The following is a 21,539-nucleotide window of genomic DNA, read 5'->3' as shown; positions in this document are numbered from 1 at the left end:
CTCCTGGGCTCAAGCAATCTTCCCACCTCAGCCTCCCGGGTAGCTGGAAATACAGGCGCACACCAACATGCCCTGCTAATTTTTTATTTTCTGTAGAGATGGGTTTCACTGTGTTGCCCAGGCTGGTCTCAAACTCCTGGGCTCAAGTGATTCTCCCACCTCTGCCTCCCACAGTGCTAAGAGTACAGGTGTGAACCATCCCATTGTGCCCGGCCAAGAGAGTTATTTATTTATTTATTGAGACCCCCTCCTGGGGTCAAGCAATTCTTCTGCCTAAGCCTCCTAAGTAGCTGGGATTACAGGCACCTGCCACCATACCTGGGTAATTTTGTATTTTTAGTACAGATGGGGTTTCTCCATGTTGGTCAGGCTGGTCTCAAACTCCCAACCTCAGGTGATCCACCCGCCTCAGCCTCCCGAAGTTCTGGGATGACAGGCATGAGCCATCTCGTCCAGCCCAGCATAATTTTTTTCTTTTTCTTTTTTTTTTGAGATGGAGTCTTGTTCTGTCACCCAGGCTGGAATGCAATGGCATGATCTCAGCTCACTGCAACCTCTGCCTCCCAGGTTCAAGGGATTCTCCTGCCTCACCCTCCCAAGTAGCTGGGATTACAGGTGCATGCCACCACGCCCAGCTAATTTTTAGTAGAGATGGGGTTTCACCATGTTGGTTAGGCTGGTCTTGAGCTCCTGACCCTGTGATCCACCCACCTTGGCCTCCCAAAGTGTTGGGATTACAGGCATGAGTCACTGCGCCCGGCCTCAGCATGTTTTTTTGTTTGTTTGTTTGTTTGTTTTGAGACGGAGTCTCACTCTGTTGCCCAGGCTGGAGTGCAGTGGGGCGATCTTGCTCACTGCAAGCTCCGCCTCCCGGGTTCACGCCATTCTCCTGCCTCAGCCTCCCAGTGGCTGCAGGACTGCAGAGCCTGCCACCCGCAGCCCGGCTAATTTTGTATTTGAGATAGGGTTTCACTGTGTGTTGCTTAGCCAGGATGGTCTCGATCTCCTGACCTCATGATCCAGCCCATGGCCTCCCAAAGTGCTGGGGTTGCAGTGAGCCGGAGCCCAGTAGCATATTTTAATATGCAAAATAAAATACAGGAAATAAAGAAAAATGCCAGGCACAGTGGCTCATGCAATCCCAGCACTTTGGGAACCAAAGCGAGCAGATCACGAGGTCAGGATATCGAGACCATTCTGGCTAACACGAGTGAAACCCGTCTCCACTAAAATACAAAAATTATCCGGGCATGGTGGCAGGCGTCTAGTCCCAGCTACTCCGGGCCTGAGGCTGGAGAATGGTGTGAGCCGGAGGCAGAGGTTGCAGTCAGTCAAGGTGCCACTGCACTCCCGGCCCACCAGGAGCAGGCGAGACTCCCGTCTCAAAAAAAAAAAAAAAAAAAAAAAAAGAAAAAAACTCTACTGACAATACCATTATCAAAATATCGTAGGCCAAGGCTGGAGCTGGGTGACACACCTATAATCCCAGCACTTTAGGAGCTGCGATTGGGTGGATCGCCTGAGGTCAGGAGTTAAAGACCAGACGGCCAGCATGAGGTAAAACCCTGTCTATACTAAAAATACAAAAAATTAGCTGGGTGTGGTGGCGAGCACCTGTAATCCCAGCTACTTGGGAGTCTGAGGCAGGAGAATTGCTTGAAACAGGAAGTGGGGGTTGCAGTGAGCCAAGATCATGGCATTGCACTCCAGCCTAGGCGACAGAGTGAGACTATGTCTCGTAAACAAACAAACAAACAAACAAAATACTTTAGGCCAAGTCTTTGGTGGCTCCAGGCCTGTTTTCCCTGGATTACTGGGGAGGCTGAGGCAGGATTAGCCCTTGAAGGCTGGGAGAGTGAAAGGCTGCACAGTGGTGGGCTGTACCGCACCTTCCAGCACAGGTGACAAACTGAGACTCTTACTAAAAAACAAAACAAAACGATGACAATGTCTGATATAATAATAACTGCTTTTTCCTTTTTGCAATAGATTTATTGGAATACAATTAACATATTATACACTTCACTCATATATTTTTTATTTATTTTTATTATTTTTTTGAAGAGACAGGGTCTTGCTATATTGCCCTGAGCTAATTCATGGCTCCTGGGCTCATGTGATTCTCAAGTACAAACTTACAGGTGGGACAAGCAGGCACGGGGCAGGATCAGCCTCCTAAAAGAAACAAAGCCACTTCTTTGCCACATAATTGCTGCAGGATTTTTAGCCAGAGCAACTAGACAAGAAAATAAAAGCATTCAGATTGGAAAGAAAGAACTGAAACCATCTCTATTCAATGTAGGCACTGACTTTTTGAGGCAGTCTTGCTCTGTCACCCAGGCTGGAATACAATGGCATGATCTTGGCTCGCTGCAACCTCCACCTCCTGGGTTCAAGCCATTCTCCTGCCTCAGCATCCCCAGTAGCTGGGATTACAGGCATGCACCACCATGCCCAGCTAATTTTTTGTATTTTTTAGTACAGGCGGGGTTTTACCACATTGGCCAGGCTGGTCTTGAACTCTTTTTTTTTGAGACTGGAGTGCGGCTCATGGCCAGCCCAGGCGCTGGAGAATAAGCCGGCGCAGATCTCAGCTCACTGCAAGCTCCGCCTCCGGAGTTCACGCCATTCTCCTGCCTCAGCCTCCCAGCTGGGACCTGGCGCCCGCCGCCGTGACTTGGATTTTTATTATTTTTCAAGCTGAAGAGCGAGGGTTTCACCGTGTTAGCCAGGATGGTCTCGATCTCCTGACCTGCATTGATCCATGCCCGTCTCGGCCTCCCAAAGTGCTGGGATTACAGGCTTGAGCCACCGGCTATCTTGAACTCTTGACCCTTGTGATCTGCTTTAAAGCGCCCAGCTACTCAAAGTGCTGGGATTACAGACACGAGCCACGTGCCCTGCTACATATGACACAATCTTATACAAAGAAATTCACAAGGAATTCACTAAAAAAACTAGTAGAACTAATAAATGCATTCGGCAGGCTTGCAGGATACAAGACCAATGCACAAAGCTCAATTGTTGGCCAGGCGCGGTGGCTCACGCCTGTAATCCCAGCACTTTGGGAGGCCAAGGCGGGTGGATCACCTGAGGCCACGAGTTTGAGACCAGCCTGGCCAACATGGCAAAAACCCGTCTCTACTAAAAATACAAAAAAACACCAGCCAGGTGTGGTGGCAAACACCTGTAGGAGCCTGAGGCAGGAGAATTGCTTGAACCTGGGAGGCAGAGGCTGCAGTGAGCAGAGATCATGCCATTATTGCACTCCAGCCTGGGCAGCAAGAGCGACACTCCGTCTAAAAGCAAACCAACCAGCCTCAATTGTACATTATACACTTGCAAGGGACAATTTTAATAAGAAAACAATTCCATTCACATAGCAGCAAAAAGAATGCAAGCTTTTTCAAGATTCATTAAGTTCTAGGAGTGGGAGACCTAACCATTTCAAACAGTAGCACCCTGTGGTATCTACCCAATATTACCATACCTGTGAATTCTGTTGGTGACAAAGCCACAGGCCCTGCAACTATGACTGTGCCTTGTTTCTCATATCCACAACTGAATGAATTAGAGGAATGCAGCCACATCAGAGGCCATTTGAGAATAAAGGTCGGATTTTCCCCATTCAGATTCACAGACCAGGCTCACATCTGTAATCCCAGCACCTTGGGAAGCCAAGGCAGGAGGATTTCTTGATCCCAGGAGTTTGAGACCAGCATGGGCAACAGGGAGGCCCCATCTCTACAAAAAATTAAAATATTAGCTGGTTGTGGTGGCGCCGGTCTGTAGTCCGGCCTACTTGTCCTGGCCACAGGGCCAGCGTCTCTGGAGCGCCTCCTCCCGCCCTGGGGCTCCCGTGGGAATTTCACCCTCCATTGGAGGCAGCTCAGACCAGGGCTTCTAGACCTCCTTTTGGTCCGTGAATTTATTTATTTTTGAGACAGTGTCTTGCTCTATTGCCCAGGCTGGAGTGCAGCGGTGCAGTCACAGCTCACTGCAGCCTCAACCTCCTGGGCTCAAGCGATCCTCCCGCCTCAGCTTCCCGAGTGGGCCTTCCTCCGCGGGAAAGCGTCAAAATGATAGTTAACAGTTGGGTCGGTATAAAGACGAATGCAATTCGAGAGGGATTCGTTATTATTTTCTGTTTTTTCTTCAATTTTAACAGAAATTGGCGTTGAACATTTCCACGCGCCCCGTGAGCGCCGGGCCACGGGGGTCTGGGGCGGCGGCGGGCTGCGGATAGCATCGGCGCGGGGGCTCCGGGGCGGGCGGGGGCGGGTCTGTGGCTGGCACCGCCCTCCGCGCCCGCTCCTCGCGCTCGCAGCGGCCCGCGGGCCGGGCGTCATGGGCGGCCTCTTCTGGCGCTCCGCGCTGCGGGGGCTGCGCCGCGGCCCGCGGGCCCCGGACCCGAGCCTGCTCGTGCGCCCCAGCTCGGGTGAGTGGGGCCGCGCGCCCCAGCGGGTACGCGGGGGACGGAGGGGGCGCGCGCCGCTCGGCCTTTGTCCGCGCACGTGCGGATCGGGGTCCGACTCCCCCAGAGGCCTCGGGGCGCGGGCTGCGGGGTCCGCCCGAGTTGGGGAAGGCGCCGGCTTGCACCCCCGCGCCCCTCCAGGGCCCGCCCGGCTCTGCGGCCCCTTCTCGCCTCCCCAGGCCCCAGGCTGCAGGCGCCCGGCGAGTTGGCAGCCTGGGTGGATCCGGGGAGACCGAGGGCCCGGGAGCCCAAGGAGGGCAGAGGCCGGCGGCAGCGCTGGGCGGTGAGGCGGCTCCCGGCCGGGGTCGGGGTGGGGGTGGGGAGCCGCTCCGCTGGGGCGTTCGCTGAAGGCCAGGTTAGGCCAGAATCTGACTGGGACGCCAGGCGCTAAGTCCCCGGCCCCACCGCCACCCGGCCCCCCCCAGCTGCCACCTCACAGGACGATCCATGTCCCAGGGCTCCCTCCATCGGCTCTGAAAAGTGAGCCGCCGCCTCCGATCCCCGCACCAGCCGCAGCAGAGCCCCAGGCTACACAGGGCGCCCTGTGAACTGGGTTTTGGGGGAACAAACCAACCAGGGGGTCTTCCTCCCATGGGCCTCAGCCGCCTGCTGGGGTTAACTTTTCCTCTTGGCCTGGCGGGGCCCCTTTGGCTCTGTCCAGCCTCTTTGTGGGACATACAGGGTCTGGGCTCGTCTGGAAACCAGGGACCGGATGCGGAGGGTAGCTTGGCTCTGGAGCAGCCTGGGACTCTGGGAGGGTGAGGACGACTTCTGTCTCCCTGGCAGCGTCCCCTCCAGTGGAGGACGGCTGGGGCGGAGCTCAGTGCTGACCCGGGGTCTGGAAGCGGCAGGCCTTGAAACTCCACAGCAGCACAGACCCCGTCTCCTGGCTCGGGCAGGAACCCTGCTACCTTCCCTCTTCAATCTTCAGGCCCCTTTTGTCCGTGTTTCCAGGGCTCACCGGTGGGGAAAGTGTGTTTCTCCCTGGTTTCCTGCCACTCCTTCACCTCAAACACAGGGTGGGCTCTGGGTTCCTCTTCACGTGGAAAGTCTGGGCTTCAGACCATGTCTGTCCTCATCCAGAAGGGCTGGAGTCAAAAGTGAGGCTGGAGCTTTGCCAGATCTCCAGACTTCCCTGCGGCCACTGAGCTGGGCTGTGCCTCTGGGGACCCCGGGTGGTCCCCGAGCTGGGCTGTGCCTCCGTGGACCTCGGGGTGGTCCCCGAGCTGGGCTGTGCCTCCGTGGACCTTGGGGTGGTCCCTGAGCTGGGCTGTGCCTCCGTGGACCGCGGGGTGGTCCCTGAGCTGGGCTGTGCCTCTATGGACCTTGGGGTGGTGATCCCTGAGCTGGACAGTGTTTCCCTGGACCTCCGGGTGACCGCGCCATCTCAGGCAGCCTCTGCCTCTGCTGGGAGAAGCCATGGCCCCTGGGAGAGGCTAGAAGCCCTGGGGACACATTGTTTTGGGTGTCCCTGACAGGGACTATCATGAGAGCATTTCTGGCTATGGGCACCATCCTTGTCCATTCCAGAATGCTCTGCATAGTGGCAGACACCCTGAAGCCTGGTGACCCCCGGGCTCTGGCAGGGAAACCCGGGTCGTGGGGATGTGAAAGGGTGAGGTGTCAGTGCCCCGACCCCTTGCCTTTTAAAGGAGGGCCCTCCTGGACCCGGGAACGGACCCTGGTAGCGGTGAAGCCAGATGGGGTGCAACGGCGGCTCGTTGGGGACGTGATCCAGCGCTTTGAGAGGCGGGGCTTCACGCTGGTGGGGATGAAGATGCTGCAGGTAGTGGGGCTCTGGGCTTGTGGGTGTCCCCGTGGGGACAGGGTTGGGGGATCCTTCTCAGCCTTTTCACATCCCAGCCAGTGTCAGGGTAGGGCCCGGCTTTGGCAGTTGAAGGGGCAGGAGGGATCTGTTCTGCAGTGGGGGTGCTGCCCATGCTGGTGTTATCTGGTCAGGGCATCACAGCTGCTGCGCTAGTGCCCAGTTTACTCTCTGTGGCTCCTCCTCCTTCCCTCAATGCCACCCAGGCACCAGAGAGCGTCCTTGCCGAGCACTACCAGGACCTGCGGAGGAAGCCCTTCTACCCTGCCCTCATCCGCTACATGAGCTCTGGGCCCATGGTGGCCATGGTACGGCAGGGCAGGGGTGGTGGGAGGGCCTGGGGGTGTGTCTTCCCCCCAGCAAAGGGAGGGGCCCTGGATTGGGCGCAGGGCCCTTGGTGTTCCCCACTTCTTCCCAACCATTATCTCGCGCTGCAGGTCTGGGAAGGGTACAACGTCGTCCGCGCCTCCAGGGCCATGATTGGACACACTGATTCGGCTGAGGCTGCCCCAGGAACCATAAGGGGTGACTTCAGCGTGCACATCAGCAGGTACGGGGGGTCCTGACACACCGGGCTGCTGCTGGGGACGAGGAGGACCAGCACTTGGGGTGGTGGCAGATCCACGAGACCTGGGTGTCTTGCTGTGCTGGGTTGAAGCCAGGTGGAACATGACAGCTCACATTGGTGAGAGCGGTGTTCTCCCAGACCCTCCTGCACACAGGGCAATGAGGCGTTCCCTTCGTGTTGTATGTACCGTGCCATCATTGCCTGACACCCCAAGGGGTTGGCACGGGGCAACTTGGGGGGAAATGAGGCTCCCAAAAGCTGGGGTCTGGGCGGGTCCACGAGGCTGTAACAGGCTGAGGCCATGCTGGAACCCGGTTTCCCAGCTCCACTATTACTCCTTCCCTGTCTGCAGTCACAGGCTTGCTCCCCTAGACAGAGGGCAACAGGGGAGCAACAGATGGTCCCTGGGACTCCTCAGGGTGCACATGAAGCCTGAGCCTCACCTTGCTCCTGTCACTGGCACAGGAATGTCATCCACGCCAGCGACTCCGTGGAGGGGGCCCAGCGGGAGATCCAGCTGTGGTTCCAGAGCAGTGAGCTGGTGAGCTGGGCAGACGGGGGCCAGCACAGCAGCATCCACTCAGCCTGAGGCTCAAGCTGCCCTTACCACCCCAGCCTCCACGCAGGAACAACTACCTCTGTCAGCAAGAACCCAAGCCCACATCCATCCCTGCCTATCCCAAACCACTTACTTCCCTGTTCACGTCTGCCCCAGCCCAGCCCAGAGGAGTTTCAGCCACCAACTTCAGTGCCTTTCTGTATCCCAAGCCAGCACAAGATTGGACCAATCCGTTTTGCACCAAAGTACCAGACAGCCTTTGTGGTGGGGGGGTCTTCGCAAGTTATCCTAACCTTTCCTCCAAAGGGGAGGCATTAAAATTCACTGTGCCCAGCACATGGGTGGTACATTAATTATGACTTCCGCCAACTGAGGTAGAAATGACGCTTTTATGCAAGTTGTAAAGAGTTGAAGAGTAAAGATGAAGTTTTGCACACCTAGTTCTATAACGTTGTTGGATGTATGAGCCAGGCGGGGATCCAGAGACCACCAGCCTGCAATCCGGGGGAACCCAAGCTGGGCGCGAGCCGGTGCTGTCTGATCCCGCCAAAGAAGGAGCTGCCTTCCCTGGGAAGGGGCAGAAAGGGGCCGGCAGGCTGACACCATCCAGCGCAAAAAGGGCCTGGCAGCCTTTACTGTGGCGGTGGCGGCTCCATCGCGCCCCTGAAGCCGCTGGCCCGCGGGTATGTCCAGTCCAGGAGCGGCCCTGCGTGTTTTTCCCCGTGACCGTGGCGGGCTCCCCTCTTCCAACAGTGGTACAGGCGGGGCGCCCCGTCCTGGGTTCGCGGCACAGCCCCGCCCGGGCCGCCTCCCGGGTTCAAGGGATTCTCCTGCCTGAGCCTTCCGAGTAGCCCGGATTACAGGCACCTGCCACAACGCCCGGCTAATTTTTGTATTTTGATAGTAGAGACGGGGTTTCACCATGTTGTCCAGGATGGTCTCGAACTCCCGACCTCGTGATCCGCCCGCCTCGGCCTCCCAATGTGCTGGGATAACAGGCGTGAGCCACCGCGCCCGGCCCCGGACCATTCTTTATTGGCCTCAAAACGGGTCATTTTGGGAAGCGGCGCAGGGCAGGCCGCGCTCCCCATGGTGTTTACGGGGATGCGAACGGGGGCCCAGAGGCTGCGAGCCCGGCCTGGACCCAGGAGCCACGGGTATCCCACAAGTTCCGCTGGCTCCGAACGCGGCGCTCACGCCGAATACCTGTGAAAAAGACTCGGGGAGGGGACACGCAGAACGCCGGACTTCCGCCGCGGGAACCGCCCCCCCCCCCACTGCGCCTGCACCTCGCGCGCTGACTTCCAGTCCCAGCAGCCCGCGCGCGGGGGCGGGGCCTCCGGGGAGAAATCAGAGGAGGGGCGGGGCGTCCGGGGAGTGGGGCGGGGCTCCCGGTTCCAGGAGCGTTCGCCGCTTCGCGCGGGGTCCCGGAGGCCAAGGCAGCTCCCGCCCGCTGTCCCCGCAGTCCTCGCCGCGAGCGTCATGGCCCAGCCGCCGCCCGACGTGGAGGGGGACGACTGTCTCCCCGCGTACCGTCACCTCTTCTGCCCGGACCTGCTGCGGTGAGCGGGGCCCGGGGAGCGGGCGCAGCCTCGGTGCGGCGTCCGGTCCGCGGGCGCGGGCGCCCCCACGTGGTTCCCGTAGCGCCGAGAGGGCCGGCAGGGTCCGCACCGAGGGCTCGTGTGTTAGGAAACCTGTCTCGCCTGGCTCCTTTCTTTTTTTTTTCTTTTTTCTTTTTTTTTGAGACGCAGTCTCGCTCTGTCGCCCAGGCTGGAGTGCAGTGGCGCGATCTTGGCTCACTGCAATCTCCGCCTCCTGGGTTCAAGCGATTCTCCTGCCTCAGCCCGGCTAATTTTTTGTATTTTTAGTAGAGGTGGGGTCTCACTATGTTGGTCAGGCTTGTCTTGAACTCCTGACCTCAGGTGATCCACCCGCCTCGGCTTCCCAAAGTGCTGGGATTTACAGGCGTGAGCCACCGTGCCCGGCCCAACCTGGCTTCGTCTTTCTTAACATAAAATTTTAGGTTGAAATCATTTTTCCGAAGACCCAGAAGGCCCAGGAATGCCGGGTTTTGCCCAGCAGCTCTTCATTTTCCTGCAAACGCCTTGGTGTTCACATGGGAAGGCAGCCCGGGTAAAGGTCGAAGTCCTCCCTCACTCGGCCAATGGGCGGATCCTTTTTTTTCTTTCCTTTTCTTTTTTTCAATTTGCAACATGTTCAAGTTTTTATTACAAATGTGATCTTTTGCCAGGAGCAGTGGCTCACGCCTGTAATCCCAGCGCTTTGGGAGGCCGAGGTGGGCAGATCACCTGAGGTCAGGAGTTCGAGAACAGCCTGGCCAACATGGTGAAACCCAGCCTCTGCTAAAAATACAAAAAGTTAGCTGGGTGTGGTGGTGCACACCTGTAATCCCAGCCTTCACTTGGGAGGCTAGAGGCAGGAGAATGCGCTTGAACCGAGGTGGAGGTTGCAGTGAGCGAGATGTCATTGCGCCCAGCCTGGGCAACAAGAGTGAAACTCCATCTCAAAAAAAGAAAGGGCCATCCTGGCTAACTGGTGGCTTACGTCTCTACTAAAAATACAAAAAATTAGCGAGGCGTGGTGGCGCCTGTAATTGTACCGGGAGGCTGAGGCAGGAGAATGCGGCGTAAAGCCGGGAGGCGGAGCTTGCAGTGTGAGCGGGCTTGGCGCCCACTGCACTCCAGCCTGGGCGACAGAAGCCCGAGACTCCGCCTCAAAAAAAAAAAGAAAAAGAAAAAAAGTTTTAAGTTATGTTCTCCAAGGAAAGGTATTGACAATTCTTTTGAGTGTTCTGCAAAGTAAAAAAAAAAAAAAAATTTTTTTGAAATGGAGTCTCACTCTGGGTTCAAACAATTCTCCTGCCTCAGCCTCCCAATTCTGCTTCCCAGTACTCAGTGCTGAGTGGGACTGTAGGCACCTGCTGTCCCTGCGCTAGGCTAATTGCATTCTAGTGAGATGAGGTTTCACCATGTTGATCAGGCTGGTCTAGAACTCCTGACTTCAGATGATCCACCTGCCTCAGCCTCCCAAAGTGCTGGGATTACAGGAGTGAGACACATGCATTTAAAAGTAATCTTTAATCATTAAGAATAGGAAAGGCAACTTAGAGCTCTGCCCATCCATCTGGTACAATTTGTGCCAGTCATACCGATTAGTACACATTTAATATGTACAAGAAAATCTCTAATAAGGCCGGGCGCGGTGGCTCAAGCCACAAATCCCAGCACTTTGGAGGCCGAGGCAGGCGGATGGTCAGAGATGGAGACCATCCTGGCTAACGGTGAAACCAGCAAGAAATACAAAACTAGCGAGGCCCGAGGTGGGCTGATGCCACAGTCCCAGCTACTCGGAGGCTGAGGCAGGAGGGAATGGGCGTAAAGCCGGAGGTGGGCTTGCAGTGAGCTGAGATCCGGCCACTGCACTCCAGCCTGAAGCCAGTGAACTCCGTCTCAAAAAAAAAAAAAAAAAAGAAAAAATCTCTAATAAATAAAAAGCCATATTATCTGACCTGGCGCTCACTGAATCTCAGGAATCATCTTTGACATTCATACTGCTTGGGAGCTTAGGAGAGAGAAGCGATAACCTCTATCTTGTTATGGGGTTATTTTTTCTATCTTGTATCTACTTCTGTCAATTTCTGTCGAAATATGCTGCAGCCTCGCCTCCTGGGTTCAAGCGATTTCTGCCTTTCAAGCCAGTAATTTTTTGTATTTTAGTAGAGATGGGGTCCTCACCATGTTGGTCGGGCTTGTGTTGAGACTCTGAGCCTCAGGTGATCACCCACCTCGGCTTCCCAAAGTGCTGGGATTTACAGGCATGAGCCTGTACACCATAATACTCTTTCCCCCACTGCACTTTGCAAGTTTGTGTCAGCACAAGTTCAAGACCAGCCTGGGCAAGAAAACAATACCCCTCTCTAGAAAAAGTAGAAGAAAAAGCTACTGGGCATGATGGCATGCACCTGTAGTCCCTGAAGCAGGAGGATCCTTCTAGCCTGGGAGGTCAAGGCAGCAGAGTGAAGGCGTGGTGGTTTTCACTCCAGCCTGGATGGCTATTAGCAAGAATTAGTTTCAAAATAAATATATAAAATACTATAATTTTATGAATTTTCATTTTTTTAATTTATTTTGAGACTGTGTTTTGCTCTTGTCGCCCAGGCTCGAGTGCAGTGGCGTGATCTCAGTTCACTGCAACTTCTGCCTCCTGGGTTCAAGCAATTCTCCTGCCTCAGCCTCCAGAGTAGCTGGGACTACAGGAGCACACCACAATGCCCAGCTAATTTTTGTATTTTTAGTAGAGACCAGGGTTGGTTTTTTTTTGTTTTTGTTTTTGAGAGAGTTTCGTTTTTTTTTGCCCAGGCTGGAGTGCAATGGCATGATCTCAGTTCACTGCAACCTCCGCCTCCCAGGTTCAAGTGATTCTACTGCTTCAGCCTCCCAGTAGCTGGTGCATGTACACCCCTGGCTGGTATTGCATTTTTGTAGAGAGACGGGGTTTCTCCATGTTGATCAGGCTGGTCTCAAACTGCCGACCTCAGGTGATCCGCCCGCCTTGGCCTCCTAAAGTGCTGTGATTATAGGCGTTAGCCATGGCGCCCGAATTTTCTTTTTTTTTTTTCTTTTTTTTTTTTTTTTTTTGACAGAGTCTCGCTCTGTCGCCCAGGCTGGAGTGCAGTGGCCGGATCTCAGCTCACTGCAAGCTCCGCCTCCCGGGTTCACGCCATTCTCCTGCCTCAGCCTCCCGAGTAGCTGGGACTATAGGCGCCCGCCACCTCGCCCGGCTAATTTTTTGTATTTTTTAGTAGAGATGGGGTTTCACCGTGTTAGCCAGGATGGTCTCGATCTCCTGACCTCGTGATCCGCCCATTTCGGCCTCCCAAAGTGCTGGGATTACAGGCTTGAGCCACCGCGCCCGGCCCCTCGAATTTTCATTTTAAATCATTGCCATATAGCAATATGGGGGGTGTATTTTAACAGGGCTCTTTTATTTTTTACTTATCTTAATTTAATTTTATTTATATATATTTTTTGAGATGGAGTCTCACTCTTTTGCCCAGGCTGGAGTGCAGCGGTGTGATCTCCGCTCACTGCAACCTCTGCCTCCTGGGTTCAAACGATTCTCCTGCCTCAGCCTCCCAAGTAGCTGGGACTACAGGCACCCACTACCACGCCCGGCTAATTTTTCTATTTTTAGTAGAGACAGGGTTTCACCATATTGGCCAAGCTGGTCTCGAACTCCTGACCTTGTGGCCCGCCCACCTTGGCCTTCCAAAGTGCTGGGAGCCACCCGCCTGGCCCAACAGGGCTCTTCTAACGGAGCCTACTCTTTTACTCTCAGGGACAAAGTGGCCTTCATCACAGGTGGCGGCTCTGGGATTGGGTTCCGGATTGCTGAGATTTTCATGCGGTGAGACTGCTTTGTGTCCCCTCCCTGCTCCCCGCTTCTCCCTGCCTGGGCCCTGCTGGATGCTGGACCCCTGGAAAGATGCTGGTGGGAGGTAGAAGTCCCCTGCTCATCCACCTGACAGGATCCAGGTGCCTGCCAGAGGGACTGGGGAGGGGTCGAGGATTGCCCTGGGGGGAGTCAGGACTTCGGGGCTCCTACAGGTCAATGGAGATTGTGTGGCTCTGGTCTGGGGCCTGCTGGGACCTCGAGAGTCAGGGCTGTGTCAGGTTCCAGTGCTGGCGCCCGGCAGGGCACATTTTTTCTTGGGACACAATTCTGTGGCTTCAGGCCGGGGTCAGCAACGTATCCCACCTGACAGCGGCTAGAGTTAGGCTGAGGTGGGAGAGAGGGACTCCTTTTCGGTTCTCCTGAGGCTCCTGCTTTTCAGACCAGAAAGGTGAGGCCCACAGGAAGAGATTTGGCCTTTCCACTGGTGGCTCTGTGCTCGGGGCGTCTGAGGACCGAACGGGGCATTGCGGCTCCAGTGGGGCCTGCCTAGCAGGGGTAGTCGCCTTTGTGGCTGTTGTGGGGAAGCAACTCCCAAACCAGAAGAGCGGAGAAATCAAAGAACAAGGCAGACAGATCCCGTTCGTCCCTGTGAGGTGATTTTATTGGGGAATTTATGGGCAGAAGCATAGTCGGGTGGCTGCGAGACATGTGGGTGGCTGTGAGACAGGTGTCTCCAAGCTGTTACCCCCAGGCCCAGGGCTTCTGTACCACAGGGAAAGGGTCTTGCTTCAGAGGGAGTGTGTAGGAATTTGTTGAAGATAACATCAAGATTGTTTTGACCTAAAGGCAGGACTTATCTTTGTGCTCTTCTGCAAGAACAGTAGATAAGCTGGAAATTGGAAATCATAGCGGCCTTCCTGGAACCGGGGTCCTTAGAGGCCAACGTGGTGGATTTGCATCCATGTGGTCAGGAAGGGGAGCAGGGAGCACCCCGCTTCAGAACGGTCTTCCACGCCAGCCCCACAGGGAGAAGAGGGTGGAGGATGTGGGCCCAGCAGGCTGGGCCTCTGTGGCTCACAGCAGTCTCTGTACCTGGTGTTTGGGGCAGGGCTGGCAGGCCTGTGCGGTGGGATGTCCCATGCCAGAAACCCCAGGGTGGGCACCACCTGAGGTCCCTCCAGAGTTGTTCAGTCCTGTTCACGCCCCATGCCCTCTGCCAGCTGGGCCTTCAGCCCTGGACTGGTACTTCCGCCCGAGAGACTCCTGCCCAGGAGCCGGGCAGACGCCCCCTGGGAGTGCAGCTCGCCTGCACTGTCCTCACACCTGCTTCTGGTTTTGTAGGCACGGCTGTCACACGGTGATCGCCAGCAGGAGCCTGCCACGAGTGCTGATGGTGAGAGGACCTCTCCCGTGGTCCCCTGTGCGGGTGGCTGTGGGGGTGCTGGGCCTGGGCCAGGAGGGTCCAGAGGCTAAGGGGACGTTGGCACCAACATTTTTTTTGTTTTTGAGACGGGAGTCTCGCTCTGTCGCCCAGGCTGGAGTGTGGTGGTGCAATCTCGGCTCACTGCAGCCTCTGCCTCCCAGGTTCATGCCATTCTCCTGCCTCAGCCTCTGGAGTAGCTGGGACTACAGGCACCCGCCACCACACCTGGCTAAATTTTGTATTTTTTTGGTAGAGATGAGGTTTCACCATGTTGACCACCGTGGTCTCGAACTCCTGACCTCAGGTGATCCGCCCACCTCAGCCTCCCAAAGTGCTGGGATCACAGGCGTGAGCCACCGTGCCCAGCCGGCACCAAAACTTGCACTTCTAAATATGGAGCTTCAGTGTAAATGGCTAACCAGAAACATCTTTGACTTTTTACAAATCTAGTTATTGGGTCCCGGGAGGGACCTTCCTGTTTGGGGGTAACGTGGCCCCAAGAAAGATCTCTGGGCTCACCTGGGTTATTTAGGTGGTCCGTGCATCCCACCTACCGGAGCCCTCAACCTGTGAGGAGAGTCTCACCTGTGCCACTGGTCTGCGGCAGCGGCAGGACATGGGTGACGGTGGCCTGGAGGGCGATGCAGAGAGAGGATTCTAGGACGGGTGGTGGTGTGGGGAGAGTGTGGCAGGTCCCCACAAACATCTGCCAGGTCCGTGGGTACTTGCAGGCTGTGCTTCCCCAGAGTGGGGCCCCGCAGCAAACCCAGGGTTCTAGTGGAACCCGGACGCATTGTCCTCTGCAGACTCCAAAGGCCTTTTCTCCAGGCCGGGGCTGCAGGGCTGCTGTCTGCCTCTTTACCTGGGCTTCTAGGCCGCCAGGAAGCTGGCTGGGGCCACTGGCCGGCGCTGCCTCCCTCTCTGTATGGACGTCCGAGCACCCCCAGCTGTGATGGCTGCCGTGGACCAGGCTCTGAAGGAGTTTGGCAGAATTGACATTCTCATTAACTGTGAGTCGGTGCTGAGTGAGGGTGGTGGCTTCTCACAGGTTGGTGGTACCGATTGGAGGCCCTAGAACTCTGGTCCTGGGTGGGGACTGTGCCAGGGAACCTAGCTGCCTGCCCTGGGGTGGGCTGTAACCCATCCATGTACCTGAGGCCCAGACTCAGGCTCCGGGCCTCTGTCTCCAGCCCTCTGTCTCTGGCCCTCTGTCTCCCGGCCTCTGTCTCCGGCCTCTGTCTCCCGGCCTCTGTCTCCCGGCCTCTGTCTCCGGCCTCTGTCTCCGGCCTCTGTCTCCGGCCTCTGTCTCCCGGCCTCTGTCTCCCGGCCTCTGTCTCTGGCCCTCTGTCTCCCGGCCTCTGTCTCCCGGCCTCTGTCTCCGGGCCTCTGTCTCCCGGCCTCTGTCTCCTGGCCCTCTGTCTCCCGGCCTCTGTCTCCGGCTCCTGTCTCCGGGCCTCTGTCTCCCGGCCTCAGTCTCCTGGCCTCTGTCTCCGGCCTCTGTCTCCGGCCTCTGTCTCCCGGCCTCTGTCTCCCGGCCTCTGTCTCTGGCCCTCTGTCTCCCGGCCTCTGTCCACTGTCCTCCGGGCCTCTCTCCCGGCCTCTGTCTCCAGCCTCTGTCTCTAGCCTCCTGTCCTCCAGCCCCTCTGTCTCTGGCCCTCTGTCTCCCGACCTCTGTCTCCCGAGACCTCTGTCTCCAGACCTCTGTCCTCCGGCCTCTGTCTCATCCCTCTCTCTCCCGACCTCTGTCTCCCGACCTCTGTCTCCGGCCCCTCTGTCTCGGACCTCTGTCTCGGCCTCTGTCTCTGGCCCCTCTGTCTCATCCCCTGTCTCCGGCCTGTCCGGCCTCTGTCCTGGCCCTCTGTCTCCCTGTCCGGGCCCCTCTGTCCTCCAGACCCCCCTCTGTCCGGGCCTCTGTCCATCTCCGGGTGTCCACCTCTGTCCTCCGGCCCCTCTGTCCTCCATTCTATCTCCCATCTCTGGCCCCTCTGTCTCGGCCTCTGTCTCCGGCCTCTATCCCTCTGTCTCCCGGCCTCTGTCTCCTGGCCCTCTGTCTCAACCTCTGTCTCTGGCCCTCTGTCTCCTGACCTCATCCCGACCTCCTGTCTGGCCCATCTGTCTCCACTCGTCTCTGACCCTCTGTCTCCGACCTCTGTCCTCCGGACCTCTGTCCGGCCTCGTCTCCGCGGCCCTCTGTCCGGCCTCTGTCTCGATCTGTCCGGACATCGTCTCCCCCAGCCTCTGTCTCCCGGCCTCTGTCTCCCGGCCTCTGTCTCTCGGCCCTCTGTCTCCGGGCCTCATCTCCCGGCTTGCCTCTGTCTCCCGGCCTCTGTCTCTGGCCCTCTGTCTCCGGGCCTCTGTCTCCCGGCCTCTGCCTCTGGCCCTCTGTCTCCCGGCCTCTGCCTTCGGGCCTCTGTCTCCGGGCCTCTGTCTTCAGCCTGACTCCGCTTCTCTGGGTGGCAGCAGGTCAGCACAGCTGCAGTCCAAGTGGACTCCATGATCACGGCTAAATGTCAGAGTCGGGTGCCCTTGTGTCCTGAAATTCCCTCTTAAAAAAAGTAGCTAGCCTTTGAGACAGCGTCTTACTCTCTGTCACCCAGGCTGGTGTGATCATGGCTCACTTCAGCCTCCATCTCCTAGGCTCAAGGCATCCTCCTGCCCCAGCCTCCTAAGCAGCTGGGACTACAGACGTGTGCCACCTTGCCTGGGTAATTTTTGTATTTTTTGTTTTTCGTAGAGATAGGGTCTTACTGTGTGTTGCCCAGGCCGGTCTCAAACTCCTGGGCTCAAGCAATCTTCTTTCCTTGACCTCCCAAAATGCTGAGATTACAGGCAGGTCACCAATAAAGCCAAAATAGCCTGGCTAGCTTTTTTTTTTGAGACGGAGTTTCACTCTTGTTGCCCTGGCTGGAGTGCCGTGGTGCAATCTCAGCTTACTGCAACCTCCGCCTCCTCGGTTCAAGTGATTCTCCCGTCCCAGCCTCCTGAGTAGCTGGGATTGCAGGCACCCGCCACCATACCTGGCTAATTTTTGTATTTTTAGTAGAGATGGGGTTTCATCATATTGGTTAGGCTGGTCTCCGAACTCCTGACCTCAGGTACGTCCAGCCACCTTGGCCTCCAAAAGTGCTGGGATTACAGGCATGTGAGTGGAGTGGCGCCCGGCCCCCAGCACATTTATTTATTTTTTTTTTTATTTTTTTTTTTTGAGGCGGTCTCGGCTGTAATCACCCAGGCTGGAGTGCAGTGAAGTGATCTCGGCTCTTTTCTGGCATCCGCCTCCCAGGTTCCGCCATTCTCCTGCCTCAGCCTCGAGTAGCTGGGACTACAGTCCGCCTGCGCCCGGCTAGTTTTGTATTTTTAGTAGAGGCGGGGTTTCACCGGTAGCCGGATGGTCGATCTCCTGACCTGCTGATCCACCGCCTCGGCCCCTTTAAAGTGCTGGGATTACAGGCTTGAGCCACAGCGCCCGGCCCCAGCTTTTATTTTTATCCCCACAGTTTAGGTTTATAGAATAATTAATAGTACATGGAATTCCATATTCCCACCCACAGTTTTCCCTGTTAACATCTGGCATTTGTTGCAATTGATGAACCAACACTGGGTTCACTCTGCAGAAATTCCTTTTGAAAAACATCCTGTGTTGGCCGGTGATGGCTGAAGCCTGTAATCAGCACTTTGGGAGGCGAGAGATGCGTGGGATCCGCGAGGTCAGGAAGATGAGACCATCCTGGCTAACACAGTGAAACCCACTACTAAAAAAATACAAAAACTAGCCCGGGCTGACGTGGCTGAGCATGCAACCAGTCCCAACTTACTCCGGGGAGGCTGAGGCAGGAGAATGGCGTAAACCGAGGAGGCCCGAGGAGGTTGCAGTGAGGCTGAGATCGGCCACTGCACTCCAGCCTGGGGCGACAGAGCCAGACTCCGTCTCAAAAAAAAAAAGGAAAAAGCATCTGTGTGTGGTTCCTGGGCTAACAGTACTACAACCTGCGTGGCTGAAACAACCGAAATATAATCTCCCAGTTCTGGAGGTCAGAACGTCCAAGGGGAAGGTGTTGGCAAAGCTGTGCTCTCTGAAGGCCGTGGGGAGAGCCTGTTCCTGCCTTCTGCGTGGCTTCTGGTACTGCCACAGTCCTTGGCCCTCCTGGGCAGAGACTGTCATGCATGCCACTCTCTTCACGTGGCGTGTGTGTGTGTGTGTCCTCTTCCCTTGTTATACGGATGCTAGTCATTGGATTTAGGGCTCACCCTAATTCATTGTGACTTCAATGTAATTCGATTATCTCTGCAACCTACCCCATTTCCAAACAAGGCCACAGTCACAGATATGGGGTCAGGAGGGCTTCAGCGTGTCTCTTCTCGGGGACGTAGTGCAGCCAGGACACCCATCTTGCTCCGGTCATTTTGGAATTTATCCTAGGGCATGGGTCTCCTCCCTATGCCACAGGGCATCTGGGCTCCCTCCTGCACCCTCCCCTCCACCTACCTGGCCACGCCCACCTGGTATCCCTCTCCCCAGGCTCCAGCAGCTCCTGCGGTCTCCCACTCTGCAGGTGCGGCTGGGAACTTCCTGTGCCCCGCTGGCGCCTTGTCCTTCAACGCCTTCAAGACCGTGATGGACATCGACACCGGCGGCACCTTCAATGTCTCTCGCGTGCTCTATGAGAAGTTCTTCCGGGTGGGCATCCTCCTGGCGGGGGCCTCCACCTTATGACCGCCATCCACTGCCCCGCGGCCTCCCCCTTAGGGCCGCCCGCCCACCGCCCCGCGGCCTCCCCCTTACCGCCGCCCGCCCACCGCCCCGCCGCCTCCCCCTTATGGCCGCCCACTCACTGCCTCAGGCCTTGTGTGTTGCAGGACCATGGAGGGGTGATCGTGAACATCACTGCCACCCTGGGGAACCGGGGGCAGGCGCTCCAGGTGCATGCAGGCTCTGCCAAGGCTGCTGTGGGTATGACCCCCCTGCCCAGGTCTGCCCACCTGGGTTCCCACTGGGCCCTCTGCTTCCATCCCAGGAAGCCAGCAGTCTCCACGTGAAGCTGAGCCCAGCTTCAGACAGTGAGGCCTGGCCTTGGCCCTGACCCCTGCAGAGAGCAGAGCGGCCCCTTCATATCCAACTTTCTCCCGTGCAGACGCGATGACACGGCACTTGGCTGTGGAGTGGGGTCCCCAGAACATCCGTGTCAACAGCCTCGCCCCTGGCCCCATCAGTGGTACGGAGGGGCTCCGGCGACTGGGTACGGCTCTCAGGGAGCCCAGGCCTCCCACAGATCCTCCCCTGGGGCACAGGGTACCCACGGAAGCTTCCAGAACCTTGGCAGGGGTTATGTTGAAAAGCCCTCACGCCTGTAATCCCAGCACTTTGGGAGGCCGAGACGGGCGGATCACGAGGTCAGGAGATCGAGACTATCCTGGCTAACACAGTGAAACCCCGTCTCTACTAAAAATACAAAAATTAGCCAGGCGCAAAGGCGGGCGCCTGTAGTCCCAGCTACTAGGGAGGCTGAGGCAGGAGAATGGCATGAACCCGGGAGGCGGAGCTTGCAGTGAGTGGAGATCGCGCCACTGTGCTCCAGCCTGGGCGACAGAGCAAGACTCCATCTCAAAAAAAAAAGAAAAGCCCTGTGCTGATTCCATGGTGGCAACTATGTTCGGTGCCTGGCCTGATCCTGCTCCATGCTAGGCCTTGGGGACACTGACTGTGCCCTTGCTGTTCCCAGATGCCTCTCAGGGAATGAGCTGGGGGAGAGGGGAGGGTGCTGGGTCTTGGGACCCATGGGGCCTAAACCTTCTGCTGCCCTCCAGGTGGCCCCCAGGCCGGCCTGAGCACCAAGGTCACTGCGAGCCCGCTGCAGAGGCTAGGGAACAAGACCGAGATTGCCCACAGCGTGCTCTACCTGGCCAGCCCTCTGGCTTCCTACGTGACGGGGGCTGTGCTGGTGGCCGATGGTGGGGCATGGTTGACGTTCCCAAACGATGTCAAAGGGCTGGCGGATTTCGCATCCTTCTCTTCTAAGCTCTAGGTGAGGTGCCGCTCCCGCTTCTTGGGGTCACCTGTGTCCTTGGATGTTGGTCACTGCATGGGCAGGTCTCTGCGGGACCCATGGGGCTGGCGTCTCCTTGGTCCCCATCCTGCCGGCGCTGCACTAGCCTGGCCACACGTGGATGCTGCCCCGTGGGGCTGGCCAGGAGGCGGGCACTGGGGCACTTGCTCTTCTGTAGTGGCCTCGGCCTCTGCCGGCATTTCTGGCAGGTGCTGGGTGGCCGAGGCAGCCGAGGTGTTTTAGGGGGAAGCCGTCCTCAGCCGGCTCCTAAGTTCTGGAACTTCTGCAGGATTCTTCCGGCCACTGCTTCCCTCTGCCTCACAGCCAGGTGGAGAGCACCAGTCTGAACCAGCAATGCCCGCAGCCCAGCCCCTCCTCCGGACACTCAGCTATTTCTGCACTCTCCCTCCCCATGGTCCCAACTCCAGGGCAGGAGCAACTGGACAGTGGGCCTGGCCCGTGGAGCTGCCATGCCGGTGTCTGAGGGCCAGGTGCCACGCAGGTAGTGCAGGTGCAGACAAGATACTGAGATGTCCCCTGCCCCATGGTCAAGGCTGTCCTGCCTGCCTGGGTCCAGGGCCTGAGGGAGCCACATGGATCCTGAGACTTGTGTTCTCTTGGCTGAAAACACTGAGGTGCTCCCGTCTGTGCCTGGCCCATGAGCTGGGACGGGCCTCAGGCTGCCCACAAGGTCCGCCCCTCTGTCTCTGCACCACCTGTTTGCATAAACACACTTTGCTACAATCTTGCTAGATAGTGCATTTTCTTAAAAGATAATCTATTTACTGTAAAAATAAACTGGACTTTGCAAAAGCTTTTAGAAGGAAAAGAGCATTAAAGAGAATTGCTGGTAACCCTGTCGTTTGTGGGTTGTGTTTCCTTCCTGTCTTTTCTGTGATGTTTTATTATTATTATTATTATTATTACTATTTTTGAGATGGAGTCTCACTCTGTCGCCCACGCTGGAGTGCAGTGGCGCGATCTTAGCTCACTTCAAGCTCTGCCTCCCGAGTTCATGCCATTCTCCTGCCTCAGCCTCCGGAGTAGCTGGGACTACAGGCACCCGCCACCACGCCCAGCTAATTTTTTGTATTTTTAGTAGAGATGGGGTTTCACTATGTTAACCAGGATGGTCTCCATCTCCTGACCTCATGATCCACCCGCCTTGGCCTCCCAAAGTGCTGGGATTATAGGCATGAGCCACTGCGCCCGGCCTTTTGTGGTTTTTTTT

General features: G+C 56.9%; 2 protein-coding genes across 4 annotated transcripts; both read left to right on the top strand.

The window, feature by feature from the left end:
* Positions 1–4,305: 4,305 nt before the first annotated feature.
* On the top strand, positions 4,306–7,864 carry NME4 (NME/NM23 nucleoside diphosphate kinase 4). Its single transcript, XM_003916285.4, has 5 exons — positions 4,306–4,438; positions 6,127–6,260; positions 6,506–6,607; positions 6,737–6,849; positions 7,333–7,864. Exons 1-5 carry the CDS (start codon positions 4,348–4,350, stop codon positions 7,454–7,456), a joined length of 564 nt encoding a protein of 187 aa, XP_003916334.1. The 5' UTR covers positions 4,306–4,347; the 3' UTR covers positions 7,457–7,864.
* A 927-nt stretch (positions 7,865–8,791) lies between these two features.
* On the top strand, positions 8,792–21,162 carry DECR2 (2,4-dienoyl-CoA reductase 2). 3 transcript variants are annotated; one of them, XM_009195584.4, is made up of 9 exons: positions 8,792–8,988; positions 12,785–12,853; positions 14,183–14,234; positions 15,139–15,274; positions 18,818–18,942; positions 19,122–19,215; positions 19,397–19,501; positions 20,070–20,287; positions 20,598–21,162. In XM_009195584.4, exons 1-8 carry the CDS (start codon positions 8,909–8,911, stop codon positions 20,285–20,287), a joined length of 879 nt encoding a protein of 292 aa, XP_009193848.2. In that variant the 5' UTR covers positions 8,792–8,908; the 3' UTR covers positions 20,598–21,162.
* Positions 21,163–21,539: the final 377 nt, after the last annotated feature.

Source organism: Papio anubis, unplaced genomic scaffold (assembly GCF_008728515.1).
Source record: "Papio anubis isolate 15944 unplaced genomic scaffold, Panubis1.0 scaffold667, whole genome shotgun sequence".
Taxonomy (NCBI): Eukaryota; Metazoa; Chordata; class Mammalia; order Primates; family Cercopithecidae; genus Papio; species Papio anubis.
This window is presented reverse-complemented; position numbering and strand designations above follow the sequence as displayed.

Coding starts and splice junctions, on each gene's coding strand:
- DECR2 (XM_009195584.4), top strand. CDS start 8,909: ATGGCCCAGCCGCCGCCCGACGTGGAGGGGGACGACTGTCTCCCCGCG. Junction 14,235..15,138: donor GCCTGCCACGAGTGCTGATG/GTGAGAGGACCT, acceptor CTGGGCTTCTAG/GCCGCCAGGAAGCTGGCTGG. Junction 15,275..18,817: donor AATTGACATTCTCATTAACT/GTGAGTCGGTGC, acceptor CCCACTCTGCAG/GTGCGGCTGGGAACTTCCTG.
- NME4 (XM_003916285.4), top strand. CDS start 4,348: ATGGGCGGCCTCTTCTGGCGCTCCGCGCTGCGGGGGCTGCGCCGCGGC. Junction 4,439..6,126: donor GCTCGTGCGCCCCAGCTCGG/GTGAGTGGGGCC, acceptor TGCCTTTTAAAG/GAGGGCCCTCCTGGACCCGG. Junction 6,608..6,736: donor CTGGGCCCATGGTGGCCATG/GTACGGCAGGGC, acceptor CTCGCGCTGCAG/GTCTGGGAAGGGTACAACGT.